General features: G+C 38.3%; 1 protein-coding gene across 1 annotated transcript; it reads right to left on the reverse strand.

Annotated features, from left to right (window-relative positions):
- Positions 1-984: 984 nt before the first annotated feature.
- LOC128611145 (transmembrane protein 182-like) lies at positions 985-9,787 on the reverse strand. Its single transcript, XM_053630447.1, has 5 exons — positions 9,216-9,787; positions 7,400-7,517; positions 5,177-5,275; positions 3,079-3,216; positions 985-1,347 (listed from the first exon to the last, which is right to left on the reverse strand). The coding sequence occupies exons 1-5, from the start codon at positions 9,381-9,383 to the stop codon at positions 1,127-1,129; spliced, it is 744 nt and encodes a 247-aa protein (XP_053486422.1). The 5' UTR covers positions 9,384-9,787; the 3' UTR covers positions 985-1,126.
- Between the last annotated feature and the right edge of the window lie 5,239 nt (positions 9,788-15,026).

Consider the following 15,026-nt stretch of genomic DNA (forward strand, 5'->3'; position numbering starts at 1 on the left):
GATTAAAAGACGTCATTCAGATATTAAAGTTAGAAGAAAGGAAAATATACAATATTTACAGCTTGTCCTTAAAATCATACAAATACTGTACATGACAGATGATATGTTGCATTTCAGTGAACAATTAAGTATCAGTATTCTGTTCAGAAGTCCAAAATATAAACCCACCTAAAACCTTTCGCTTGGGATATATAGGAAAACAAAAGAATAGCTTTAACAAATCTGCCCCAGCATGTTACGTGTCACATGTTACGTTCTATTTTTTCAGCCAAGCTTCTGTTGTATTGTTGTATTGTTTTTGCCTCGTATCCACAGTTCAGGTTTATGGTTCTTGTTTTCACGTTTTTTTTGGCTGTTTGGCCGCACTTTACGTAATGAATTGTCTGTACTTGCGTCCGTCTTCGCCTCCCATTCATCACAGTGAACGTTTGCATCCATATTTCTGGGCAAGACTATTTATATCCCTTTTGTAGGTTTTACATTAAACTTTTCTTGTAAAGAACAACAACAACAACAACAACAACAAAAAAAACTGAATTAAATAACAATGTCAATTTATATTATAAATGATATTAAATCTATTAACAAACGATTAATTGGTGACTACGATTAATTAAATTAAACAAGTTAAGCATTTTTATACAATTCATAGACATACTAAGTCAAACTTCTTACGGCATTGTAAAAATACAGGGCCCTTCAATGCGAGCTTCTTTATTTCTATTTATTTATATATATATATATACATATATATTTTTTTACATCTTCACTGTTAATGATTAGACAATAATAATAATAATAATAATTATCATTTAAAAAAGACAAATTTCTCCATAATAATCCAAACAAATGTTATCTGAAGTGTACATTCAAAGATGTGCATTCAACAGCCATGAAAAATCATTATAATTCTCAACACTTTTACAGGTCTTTTGCTGTCAGAGGATTATATTAGCAAATACGATCTTAGACGAAAACCTAAAGGAGACCTTATAGATATCTTATAACGAAGATGTATGAAGTTCTGCCTGTATAATTTCCAACATCAAGATTCACTGTGCTGCTTATTCCACATCCAAGCATTTTTATTACGTATATTAAACACAACTCAAAACACTATTTATGTCTAAATGTCCTTTTGGAGATATCTTCCTATGCAATAGAAAAGAAGACCAGAGAGAAGTATCAAAGGGATACCAGCCACTGCAACAATGAAGGACCAGCCATACTGTGCTTCCAGATGGGCATCAGGGCAAGCCCTTCCTCTCTCCTGTAGAATATATTGTCTCACATTGACCAGCTCCTTCCACAGTATGAACAGACCCACCAGCACCAGGAACAGACATCCTGCAGATAATGAAGAAACACAGTGTGTCAGAAATGATGCGTCTATGTGGCGTTTTATGCACGTCAGGTATATATACACCTTTCAAAGCGTGACCACTTAATGCAAGGGACTAAATTATAGTGAAAATGTCGTACAGACCACATTGGCCCAATTAAAGCTTTAAAGTGCTAAGTAGAGTTCTTGGTTAGACTGGCTGTAGGGAGTATGGAGGTTATTTTTTTTTATTTTGGTGTGACGGATTATTATATTTTTATATATATATATATATATATATATGGAGAGATCATGCTATGACAAATTGAACAAAATGGTGTAGGGAGGAGGTAGAGGGTGTTAAACCTAAACATGATAAGCACACTAACAAATGGATGAAACCTACAGATATATTTGCAGTCTTATTCAACTTAGAGATTTACAAGAAAAGCTGAGAGATACTTGTCACTCTAAGACCGACCGATGTCAAGTATCGCCTTATTATTATGCATACATATTAGCTTTAACATGATGAATATATATGACTAATATCACCTAGATACATACCTTCAGTGTAACCAATCATCAGCTAGCAGTCTTTATGAGGGTTTGGAATATGTTGTAATGTATTTTAATATGACTATATTGTTAAATTGTTTGTTTTTTTTTTAAAAGAAATAAGTGAGATCTAAAACATCTGTATATAATATTTTGTATCTTAGAGAAAGTGTTCATGTGGAAGTGGGGGCGTGGCCGAGCGGCGGTTTGTGAACGGAGGGTGGAGCCGTAGAAAGTGACTAGTATGGATCGCATACCTGTGCAGAATTTGGCTAACAAGTGTTCTGTGTTTCAGTGATTGGCGGCAAGGATAAAGAGGGGAGAGATGAGATCCATGGGAGACAGAGCTGAGCAGCACAGAGCTGTGTGTGTGTGTGTGTGTGTGTGTGTGTGTGAAAGGAAAATAAAAGTGCTGAAATGCGAAAATGATAGTGAAGGAAATAAAGAGCCTTTTGAGTTGTTCCAAGCCTGCCTCTCATTCCTGACCAAACACAGGGGAAGTGTCACAGTTCAGAAAAACAAAATGTTTAACTTTTAAACCTTTGAATTAGTTCCTGAAAGGATAGAAGTTCCTTATAAAACCCAAACAATATTTGTGCTTACAGAATAAAATTCTATTTATGTTTAGCCAGTGTTTATAAATGTAATGTCATGGGGCTTCATGGGGCTTTTCACTAATATCATGACCCAATAATAAAGCCATCATATCACTAATAACATGAAATGATTAGTATGATTATTATCCATTTTACATGTGTATTTTGGTTTATTTATCAACAGCGGCCCGGCCTGATTTTTAACACCTAAATGACATAAAGAAACATATCCTGAGATTTTGCAAAAATTTGTGAAGTATTATCTGGTGTGCTTGGAGTATTGTGCAATCTTAAAAAAAACAAACAAACAAACAAAAAAAAAAAACCCGTGTGCAGTTTTCTGTTTTAAATACCCATACCATACATAATGCGATGTGTACAAGTATAGACATCAACCTGGCAGCTGGAAGGGTCTAGTTTCAGTGATGTGTGTGCATTAGCATTCTGAGCACTCTTGTAATATGACCTTCTCTTCCTGTTAGCTCTTAGCTACGTACTCACGCACATGCTCGAGGACATGAAGTTGCTAAAAAAAAAAAAAAAAAAAAAAAACACCACAGGTTTGCACAGGCAAACTTTTGCAAATTACTAAGCACTTTGTACCTGCTGTGATGAGAAACGCACCACCCACACGGTAGAGTTTCTGGCTGATGAAGGGAACTGCACAAACTAGCAGGAAGCCCCCGGTCACGCTAGCTACAACGGCCAGGATTATGAGCACGGTCCAGAATCCACGGAATACTAAGCACGCACAAACACACACACACACATGCCATTTTCAACTAAATTATACACAAAAGATCTTGACATGATCACAAGTGTTGCCTTGTGTTACAGTGCTAAATGTTCATTAAGATGTGGGATATGCATTAAAGGAACTCCAAATCAATGGTTGTCATGTCCAGAAACCCAGATTTTGTCATTTTGTGTAAACATTCTCCCCAAATGTTCTCATTTTACAGTGTACTGTAAACAGTACTGTGTTTCAGGAAGCAGAAATGATGTTTAAGGCCAATCGGTGGTGCAGATATCTACTGTCTAAATGTCATGGATATGCCAGAAAGGACTAGATTCATTTTAATTTTAAACATGGCTATCACAGCTGTGGGTACTTCACCGGCAAGCCCGCAAAAAAATGTTTTGGCGCCCAGGTCACGCCTGATAAAAGCTGTCTCTTCAGGAAAACCTGGACAATAGATCAGAATATATATTCCATCACTTATTATATAATTGCATGCCTAATCCTCCTGTTTTCCTGAAATGCTCATAAAGCTTTCTCTATGATCAGTAGACAAGTTGATATAACTGAGGCTATAACTGGATCTTTGGCATGTTTCATGCTGAAATAAGACTTTCTCTGTGAACTTTGGACACGTAGACTTGATACCACAGCTAGATGTTCAGCACAATCTCCACTGAACAGTACAAAATCTCCAGATCCTCTGGCAGAAAAACAGCCCCAAGACATTAAAGAGCCACCACCATATTTAACCGTGGGCATGAGGAACTTTTCCATATGGCTACCTCTCTGTGTACCAAAACCACCTCTGGTGTTTATTACCAAAAAGCTCTATTTTGGTTTCATCTGACCACAGAACCCGATCCCATTTGAAGTTCCAGTAGTGTCTGGCAAACTGAAGACGCTCGAGTTTGTTTTTGGATGAGAGTAGAGGCTTTTTTCCTGAAACCCTTCCAAACAGCTTGTGGTGATGTAGGTGACTTCGGATTGTAGTTTTGGAAACTTTCTGACCCCAAGACACGACTAACTTCTGCAGTCCTCCAGCTGTGATCCTTGGAGATTTTTTATCCACTCGAACCGTCCTTTTCACAGTGCGTTGAGACGATATAGACACGCGTCCAATTCCAGGTCTATTCATAACATTTCCAGTTGACTGGAATTTCTTAATCATTGCCCTGATGGTGGAAATGGGCATTTTCAATGCTTGTGCTATTTTCTTATAGACACTTCCCATCTTGTGAAGCTCAACAACCTTTTGCCGCACATCACAGCTATATTCCTTCGTTTTACCCATTGTGATGAATGACTAAGCGAATTTGGTCTATGTGTTACCTCATATTTATACCCCTGTGAAACAGGGAGTCATGGTTGAACAATTTCCTGTTCCGAGTCACCCAGGTGTACTAAAAATATTTAAAATATCAATGGGAATATACTTATACTAACAAATAGAGTTTTCTCGTATGAATTCATAGGGGTGCCAATAATTGTTGCACACCTATATTTAATATATATAAACCTGTGTTTTATTTTCAATTGTTTGATATCCATAAGAGCAGAGTATTTTTGTGAATATTTTGAAGAAAAGATCAAAGGGTTAAACAATAAAGACAATTGTTTTACAGCCTTCTTTGCCTTTGCTTTGCATTGTACATATGAACCTTGGATCACCACCAGGATTTCTTTCAAACCTATGCCAGCTATATGCCAGTAATATTATATTGCATCATACATCACTACATAACCTTGTTGGAAGGTCACTGAATGCCTTCACACACGCACAAGGAAGTAGCTCCATGTTTCACACCACCCTGGGAGAGCATTATGTGTTTTTCTAACAAATCTCAGGGGGAAATCAAACCCAATTTAAAGAAGCTTTATATCGGAAACTTTCTACTTTGTGTAGGTGCAGTACTAACACAATGTTTAGGTTTGGAAATATCGTCATGTAAGACATATTACCTGCAGTCGCATCATAAATATTATGAGGAACAGGTCCAACTGCAACAGGCAGGGGGAACAGGTATCCTTGTATACATTCTTTCGATCTTGGCTGGTTAGCTGTGATTATAAGCGCAGAAACAATTGCATTATAACATTCACAAAAAACACAAAATGCTTTCATTTTACTTGGTGCACATTATGCTTTCTCCAACTTGATATAAAAAAATAAAAGTTCTCCATTGTAAAAAAGCTTACAGGAATGAATCATTACAGAAATGATTCAACCTAGGGCAAGAGGTAGGAGAAGAAATATAAGGAGAGAAAGATAAGACATTTCAAATAAAATACGAGCCATGCTTATTGAAAATGTGTTCAGTCATGGAACGAGCATGGACAGTGAGCGCATCCCAATTTGAGCCATTTCACTTTAGCAAAGAATCAGGACAGGACAGAGAACCGTCATGTGGGTAAACTTGCAGAAAATTCCATCTCTCAAGATGATATAGATTCGATGCATATTCGACGATGATATGTTAATGCATATTTCCGCATGACCTTTCACTGTTTGTTTGTAGTAGTAGTTTGCTGTAGTTCAAAGTAGACCAGCAGCTGGAGGCCAAAAAGGAATGTTTTTCAGTCCAGAGCAAGAGGCTGAATTTTGGCAAATAATGAAGGGGCCTGACTTAGAGATACTCAATAATATACCCTGGAGGACAATGGAATCGTTCAAAATATACACAATTTCCATATCCACTACTGACTGTTCGCTGAGAAGACACAGGATGTCCACGACGCAAATATACCAGATGCATTTGAGAGAAACATATGAAAGAACATATGAAAGAGACGTGCTATTCATCCCTCTTCTTCACGAATATGTTTATTCTGAGAATTCTGTTACTCAGATCAAGGGCTAAACCAGCTAAATACTTCTTTATATATGGGGCAGGATTTAATCTGTTTACAAGGCAGTGGCGGAGAAGGAAAATGCACAGAGGCACGGTAGAGGTCCCTGGCCGAGCTTTTAAATAGGCATGAAATCCTTATAACTCCACACATTTCGAATTGCTTGTTGAACTTTAGACCACTTGTTTAAACTTGTTTCCCTAGACAACACTACTTATTTTGTTGTATGGACAATGTAACTTTTCACTGCACAATATAAAGAGTGTCGGTTTCACATATTTCCCTCTCATACCGAGCGCTGTATGCGGCGGGTTTCATCGTGTATCACAGCGCTATGGTGTCTATTTCTGTGTTATCTATGTCTTGTCTCTTCGCATGTCTTGTCACTGGTTGTCTCCTTAATGTGTCATGATCACTTTCACCTGTTTTCAGTTTGCCCTTTGATTAGGTTTGTATTTATTTGTATTCTGGGCGAAGTGTACAATTACCTGAATTTCCCAAACCTTTGATTCTGTGTTTAGATATTCTGGTTTGGATCTCGCCTTGCCACCTGTTTGTTTGTTTTTTTGTTTTTTTGGAAGTGTGGGTTCACCTTTGTGGTGTTGTTTGCTCTACGCCTGACTATTTGCCAGTCCATGATTACGTCTTTTGCTTCACGTTTTGGATCAGTTTGCCAGTTTCCTATAATAAACTTTAAACAGCGTTTGTATCCATCTCCGACTCTGGCACATGACAGTCAGTAAATAGTTCACCAGTCGTCCTGTGATCTTCCTCGCATCAGATTCTCCTTCACGTAATCCTGTTGAGGATTTGTGTCTATTGCAGATAGTGGAACAAGCCTGTGGTGAAGATGGTGTAAAAAAAAAAATTGCCAGGCATTGAGTTGCTTCGCAAATACGTTTTTCCTCACTGCTTGGTCAAGGAAAACATCATTTAATTTAGTGCATTTTTGTTCATATATAAAAATTCATAATATTGTTGTTTTTTCTTTTCTTTTTTTTCTTTTTTTTTTGTATATGTGAACAATTTGAATATTGATTATTGTAAAGGTTTATTTCTAAATGGCTTTGGAGATTCATTACTTTCCTAAATTCTGATAATACTTTTTTTTAATTTCGACACAAAGTGTTTTACAAATGGTTTATACATGGATACATGGTTTAATTGTGTGTAACTCGGACGCGTGTTGGTTTTTGGAGTCTGTCCCTGTGGGTCTAGGAATTTGCAGATGTAATATTTTGTGATTTTTTTTTTTTTATTCTTTATAAGTTGTTTATAGTATTGACACGTATGTGAGCAAACTGTTATATATCATGATATGTGGGTTTCACTCACTGAATAGAACAGCCAGTAATAAATGTTGGGTGGAGTCATGCTGGAATAGACAGCGCCAGAAAAATCCCTCATGATGGAGAGTGAGAAAGGAACGGTTCGGATCTTCCACCTCTGAGGCCTGGAAGAAAATAGAGTGCTTCGTTGGAAACAACTTTTTAATGTGCAATTTAAGACAACTAAGTGAAGCGCATGAGAGGATGGAAAATGTAATCATTCATTTTGTTTTGTGCGGTTCTCCTCATATTGACACATAAATGACCCAAGTGGAGGCCTGTTATTCCTGGCTGGAATCGTTTGAAACATCACCTAATGTCACAACCTTTCTAAAGCTGTTTGAAGTCAACCACTAGTTTTTAATAAACGGCTGCATATTTGGACATATTCGTCAGAGTGCTGTAAGTATGGCTCTCGGCCAACCCGACCTTGGGTGCAAATTTGTGTTCTGTATGGCCTGTATGGCGGCGAATCCGTTTATAGACAGAAAGTGTTCTACCAGTGTGCATTTTGGGGATGTTAATAGACAGCGATCCAGCTAGCTGATATCATCCTATTGATAATCATTCATGTAGTAAGACTCTTCATAAGAGATATAGGACACCTTTTACATGGTATAGAAACAGGCACGGACTGGCAGCAAAAAGCAGCCCGGGAATTTGCTGTCAAGTGGCCCCAATTTCATACACCAAATTCGAACTGACACAACATGTTTCCATAGTATGGAATTGGCATAGCATAGCATAGCATAGCATAGCATAAGCACACACTTGACGCCATACCGGAGAGACAGCATCTCCCTGCTGGCCTCAGACGCCACTCTCACCCGCTCTCAACTTTTACTGGCCAATGATAACTCACTTTCTATTTAAAATAAAGAAAAGGAAAGAAAAAAAAAAAACGATTTCGCAGGAAAGTTGGCAAGACGCCAAAGTGAGCTGTCACACGCTCCGTACGCCACATTCACTCTTCCGCAGCACATGTGCAGCGAGAGAGAAAGAGAGAGAGAGAGAGAGAGAGAGAGAGAGAGAGAGAGAGAATGTGTATTGTATACTGCACTACTGTATAGAGCACTATTCTCCTAACAGTGTTTTTAAAAAAGTAGATTTCCCAAAAATGGTTGTATTTTTAACACAAGAAGAGCAGGTCCGTCTCAACGGCATTGTTGTTGCACCATATGCACACTTTCTGCTCTGCGGTGAGCCACACTGTACCGCTGAGTCTGTACTTTCACTTAAGTGACTTTACTGTCACTTAAGGACCAAATAGCATTGGATTTTACTCTGTCCTCAGGTGTGGCCTCTTTTTTTTCCTCTCATAATTTGATTTAATCTGATTCTTCTGAGATTAGCTATTCCTGATGCAGTGCAGTGCTGGTGTATATTTGTACACAATCTGTCTGCCTGTAAATTGGTGGAGTCCAAACTCTTTAGAGACGGTTTTGTAATCTTTTCCAGCCTGACGAACATCAACAACTCTTTATCGGAGGTCCTCGGAAATCTCCTTCGTTCGTGTCGTGAAATACTTCCATAAACGTGTGTCGGGAACAAGGCACTCACACACACACAGCTGATTGTCATCCCATTGATTGAAAACATTGAGAACCTGAATCTAATTTCACCTTCAAATGAACTTCTAATCCTCCACATAGGTCCACATGAGTCATATCTATGCAAATATATAGAAAATCCGCAAACTTTCAAGCGCCACTGTACATCTAAGCAAAGATGCGAAAGCTCTCAGAAAATCTCCTGCAAATGAACAATCCCAACATTTCTGCTCTGTGCAGTGGTTTCTTTCAATCGTAGAGTCTGTGTATTACCTCTGTGCTGTTGATCTGAGCTACAGTGTATGTCGTTGTCCTCGGTTGCTTGAACACGCAGTCCTCATGCACTAGGAGCCAGTAATCCGTACCGAATGCCAACAAGAAACACAGAAACCCCGGAACCCCAAGCAAACCCCCAACCAGAGCAGCAGCCCCAATCTTCATGCTTTCGCCAGTCAAACTGAGTGAAGAGGCCAAGGATAGTGGTTCAGCACTGCACCAGGGTGGTTGTCTGTGTCTGTGACTGGGGGAGTGGATGGGTGTGAGGGTGTTCTGTGGTCACTGGCTATTTTTGGAGGGCACTGTGGTGTCTAAGCAGGCTAGAGTTATTCTCAGACTTGGGCATGGACTGTCATACTGAACGTTTTACATTTATCGAATTACATATATGTTTGATAGCATGAATGCTTTTATGTGAATTCAAGAAAACTTACACTGATACGTCATCACCAAGAGCAAGTCAAGGTTCAGGTTCAGGTTAAGGGTCTTTCCAAATAGTGTTATTTTATGAGTGCCAAAATGTTGAGTCAAACTTGAATATATAAAGAATTAAATTGGCTTAAATTGAACTTGGGTATCCCGGCATTTGTGTTGCACATGTTTTGCATTTAATGTGAAATGTGCAGAACGTGCTCTGGAATGCAGGCAGCTGTTGGCACAGTTTATAGATCGGACCTTTGTAGCTCCTTAGTGTTACTAAGCAGAGAAGGAATTAGCCAGTTGCATCCCCAGAAGTCCTGGAATAGTTCATCTGTGTATGTGTGTGTGGGTACGAGTTAAATTTTGTATTGACTATAAAATCCTGTTGCTGAAATATAAACATGATTACTGCTATGTAAACGATTTAACACCACCATTGTTCTGAGTTTGTTTGTCACAATGCTACGTTTTTTTTTGATGGGATAACACAGTTGCAGTTGCTCAGTGTAGATGCATATTTAGCTGTTGATAATCGTATCCACCCATACTGCAATCATTTAAATATATATAAGCATTGCCTCGTACCTCCAGGGTTGGGGGTCTCGCCTCTGCCCTGCGTGCGTAGAGTTTGCATGTTTTCCCTGTGCTTCAAGGGTTTCCGCCGGGTACTCCGGTTTCCTCCACGGGTCCAAAAACATGCACTATAGGCTGATTGGCGTTTCCAAAATTGTCTGTAGTGTATGAATGGGTGTGAGAATGTGTGTGTGATTGGGCCCTGCGATGGGTTGGCAACTTATCCAGGCACCTCGTGCCCCAAGTCTCCCGGGATAGGCTACAGGCTCCCCACGAATTTACATTAGACATAAAAACATCTTTAAATTATGATGATGTACCAATATACACAATGTACAAATGTTTAAATGTTTCCACTGCCCTCTACTGGATAGTTTATATGTTTACAACAACAAAAAAAGTAAACCCTCAGGCAATACTGTAATGAAGACAGCAAGCGGTAAATCAAACAGCCAATTTTAAGATAAGTACAGTAGGTTCAATTAAAGATCCAGAACAACAATTACAAAGCAAATGATGAAAAGCACAAGACATAAAAGACTCACCTGCCAATTTATTAGAAACACCCTATAATAAGAAGAAGAAGCAGAGAAGAAGAAGAAGAAGAAGAAGAAGAATGATATAATGTTATTATATACAATATATAATATATTATTGTATTTTCTACAATAATATAATAATAATATATTTATATTTGAGATGTTTGAGCTTGTGCTTTTTGGCATGGTTCATTATCATGCTGAATGTAGCCATTATATGATGTGTAAATTGTGGTGATAAAGTACTGCATGTATTCAGCAACAACACTCAGACGGCATTCAAACAATGCTCACTTGGCATTATGTGTGTAATTTTGTGCAAAGAAAACATTCCCCGATAAAGTGACCGATAAAGAACGCCTTTGCCACATACACAAACACACACGGGCCACTTTGTTAGGAACACCTGTACACATTGCACCTTTAGCAACAGCAGCTCAATGCGTAAGCTCGTGTAGATACAGATCGAGCACTTTAATTAATACTCACATGATTGGATTTTGGTGCCAGGTGGGCTGGTTTGAGTATTTCAGAAATTTATTGAATCTATTGGGCACAAGTTCATCAAAAGTTGAAGATTTTAAAATGTCACCTGGTCTGATGAATCTTGTTGAATTTCTGCCACAACATGCAGATGGTAGGGAATTTGGCATCAAGAGTATGAATCCGTGGGCATGATATTGCACAAACAAGTTGTTTCATGAACATGACAATGAGTTCAGTGTACTTCAGTGTCCTCCCTAGCCACCATACCTAAATCCAGTAGAGCACCTTTAGGATGTGGAAGAACAATAGATTTGCTGCATGAATGTACATGCAAACAAACAAATAAAAAAAAATTACTAATTAAAATAATTATGTATATGGAATATTGTCATAAGGGTTTACAAATCAACCCTATGATGAAATTATTTGTTTTGCTGAATCTGTTTTACCCTCCTTACAGACTTTGAAGACTTTTATTTTTTCTACTTTTGTGCCTCAGACAACTTCAGGAACCTGGTGGTCAACTTTTAGCACAGATATACAGTATAAGAAGAGGTTAATCATGGATTGACTGAAAAGAGGTGTTTTACTGTGAGAAGATTTACACCTAAGGCGTTTACAAGAGTACAAGACCGCATACATTACGTGGCCAAAAGTATGTGGACACCAGACGATCACACCCACATGATCATGTTGAACTTCTCATTGCAAAATCCATGGGAATTAATATAGTATTGGTCCTCCCTTTGCTTCTGTAATAACCTCCAGTCTTCTGTGAAGGCTTCGTGGAGTGAAGGTGTGGGGATTTGTTCATTCAGCCACAAGAGCATTAGTGAATTTGAGCAATGATGTGAGAAGGCCTGGCATGCAGTCTGCTTTCCAATTCACCCCAAAGGTGTTCAGTGGGGTTGAGGTCAGAGCTCAGCGCAGACCAAAAACCATGTCTTTATGGAGCTCACTTTGTGAACGAGAACACCGTCAGGCTGGAACAAGTTTCGGCCCCTTAGTGCCAGTGAGTGGAACTCATAATTCCTCATCATATGAAGACATTCTAGACAACTGTGTGCCTCGAACGTTCTGGAAACAGCTTGGCGAATACCCACATATCAGGTGTCCACAAACTTTTGACCATATAGTGTACCTCTTGACTTGGAAACAAGATTTTTAAGTGGTTAGCTCTTCTTGGAAGGCTGATTCAATGACAAACAGATTTTTCAGTACTTCTCTACACGACTGATTTGTATAACATCAGTTTGCCATGAAATAATAAGCTCAATAGTTTTGGGAATAATCTGAGTGACATGCTACCAAAAATATTAGACAATAAAACATTCATAATTTAACTAGCTAGTTTGCCTAACGTTAGTAATGAACAAAGACTTTGGTGGGTTGGTACATTTTTTTTTTTATATGGGTTTTGCTATTCTATTTTACATTCTATTTTTCCAAACTGCATGATGGTGTGTGTTCATAAATCATGTAATAATCTATGAACATGCATCTACATACATTTAATGAGGTTAAATGACCCTTTTAACATGACAGTTGAGGCACAAAATGTGATTATGTAAGTAGATTATACGTAGTATTCATGTATACATAATGTATTGATTAATTAAACATTTTAAGCTCATGTATTAAATCACCAAGAAATAATCATTTAAAGCAATTTAATACAGGATCCCATATAGAAATATTAACACTCTACTAATGTATACATTCTGTATAACTGGACAAGAGGTGGCAGCAATGGGCTGTAGATTAGAATTTGTATTTTTTTTTTTTTTTTTTTTTTTTTTTGCAGATCATTCAGCCAAAAGATAACACCAGCAATTTATTTGCAAAGTTTAAAATTGTGTACTGGATATATGAGGCAAAAAAAAAAAAAAATGAGTACTGAATACTAACATGTCTTGCATCCATTCAGGAAAGAAGCTTGCATAATATAGGAAGTGGAAGACAGCGGCTGATTAACCATATCCTGAATCAGCCTGAAAAGTTAGAGCATGTGCCAGCTCAGTCACACTTCCTCAGCAGAAAACCCACTGTCAGTTTGAAAAAAATGTTGAGGTTTTGTTTTGTGTTACTGCAAAAAAATGTGCCTGTGGCTTCATGTAATGTAATGACAATGAATAATGTATTGTGATTTTGTCACCATATATTGTGAGCACATCTGGTCTGACTGAAAAAGAACATTTTTTTTATGTTCATAAAAAATGTAAATTCACATTTTAAAAAAAAAATCACATTTCCAAAAAAAAAAAAAAGTCAGAACAAAATCTGTATGTGGATCAGAAACCAAAACAATATAAAGTTACACCAATAAAAAGTACTCATAAAATAGTGATTGATAACTATAATGATAAACAAAATTATATGCTTTTGATTCTGATTAATGCCCCAGTTCCAGCTGAGGAAAAACAGCCCCAAAGCTTGATGCTGCCACCACCATGCTTCCCTGTGGGGATGATGTTCTAGTGGTTTAGTGGTGATTTAATGTGCTGTGTTTTTATGCGCTAGCTTTGTGACACCTACTTGCACCTACTTTTTTTTTTTTTAACTATATATATAGTAAAAAAAGAACAAAAAAACAAACAAACAAAAAAACATCCCAGCCCAACTAAATCACCCCAAACCAATGGTTTGAAAATGTGTAATGGTGATGAGACCAAAAATCCAAAAGGTATAATAATTCCAAAATTCCAAAAGGCATGTGCGGTGCAAAAACAAACACATCACCCAAAAAAACCACTATACTCATGGTACAGCATGACGGTGAAAGCTTTATGCTTTAGGTCTGCTTTTCTTTAGTCAGAACTGGGGCTTTTATGAAGGTAGAGGGAATCATGAATAGCTACAAACACTAGCTGATTTTAGTGCAAAACCTTGAAAATTTATTTCACCTTCAGCAAAATGTCCCAAGGCATCTATCCAAATCAACAAAGGAATGGATTAACCAAAAGAAGATTCATGTTTTTGAATGGCCTAGCCAACGCCCAGACTAAAACTCTGTGGGGTGACCTGAAGCAGGCTGTGCAAAAGAGATGCCATTGGATCTAGAATGTTTTTGCAAGAAAGAGTGGGAAAATATTGGCAAGTCAAGCTGTGCCATGCTGATAGACTCTTACCCAAAAAGAATGAGTGGTGTAATAAAATCAAACGGTGCTTCAACAAAATATTAGCTTAGCAACAAAGGGGGGGGGCAGTGGTGGCTTGGCGGTTAAGGCTCTGGGTGACTTATCAGAAGGTCGGGGGTTCAAGCCCCAGCACTGCCAAGATGCCACTGTTGGGCCCTTAAGGCCCTTAACCCTCTCTGCTCCAGGGGGCGCTGTATCATCTCTGACCCCAGCTTCCTGACATTCTGGGGTATGTGATCAATAAATTCTTATCAATATCATTATTAATATATACATATATATTATTAATATATATTCATACTGTATATTCATATATTCAGAGTGCCTAGGCTTTATGGGCTATTCTGCATTAGAAATGCGCAGTACTGGGGAGCTGAAGTTGGAGCTGGCCCGCTGACTGACGGCTCCCTGACATTGTCTAGTCTCTGGTTCCAGACTTGAGTCCATGTTTAGTGGTTGGCTGAGCTGAATAAGACTGGTCTGGTGGAAGGGAGGGAGCAGGCTGCAACCTGGAGAAGATCCAGGGCACGTCAGCCTCTCCTGCAAGTACTGGCTATAAACTTCTTGGAGCTTCTTGTCCAGGTAACCGTTGAGCATGGAGTTAGTTGGTGGCTCCCCATTGAGCATAATGCTGCTGTCCATGACAAGGTAGC

The sequence above is a fragment of the Ictalurus furcatus genome, chromosome 8, assembly GCF_023375685.1.
Source record: "Ictalurus furcatus strain D&B chromosome 8, Billie_1.0, whole genome shotgun sequence".
Lineage (NCBI taxonomy): Eukaryota > Metazoa > Chordata > Actinopteri > Siluriformes > Ictaluridae > Ictalurus > Ictalurus furcatus.

Coding starts and splice junctions, on each gene's coding strand:
- LOC128611145 (XM_053630447.1), bottom strand. CDS start 9,383: ATGAAGATTGGGGCTGCTGCTCTGGTTGGGGGTTTGCTTGGGGTTCCG. Junction 5,276..7,399: donor ATTACTGGCTGTTCTATTCA/GTGAGTGAAACC, acceptor TTATAATCACAG/CTAACCAGCCAAGATCGAAA. Junction 1,348..3,078: donor TGCGTTTCTCATCACAGCAG/GTACAAAGTGCT, acceptor CATTATCTGCAG/GATGTCTGTTCCTGGTGCTG.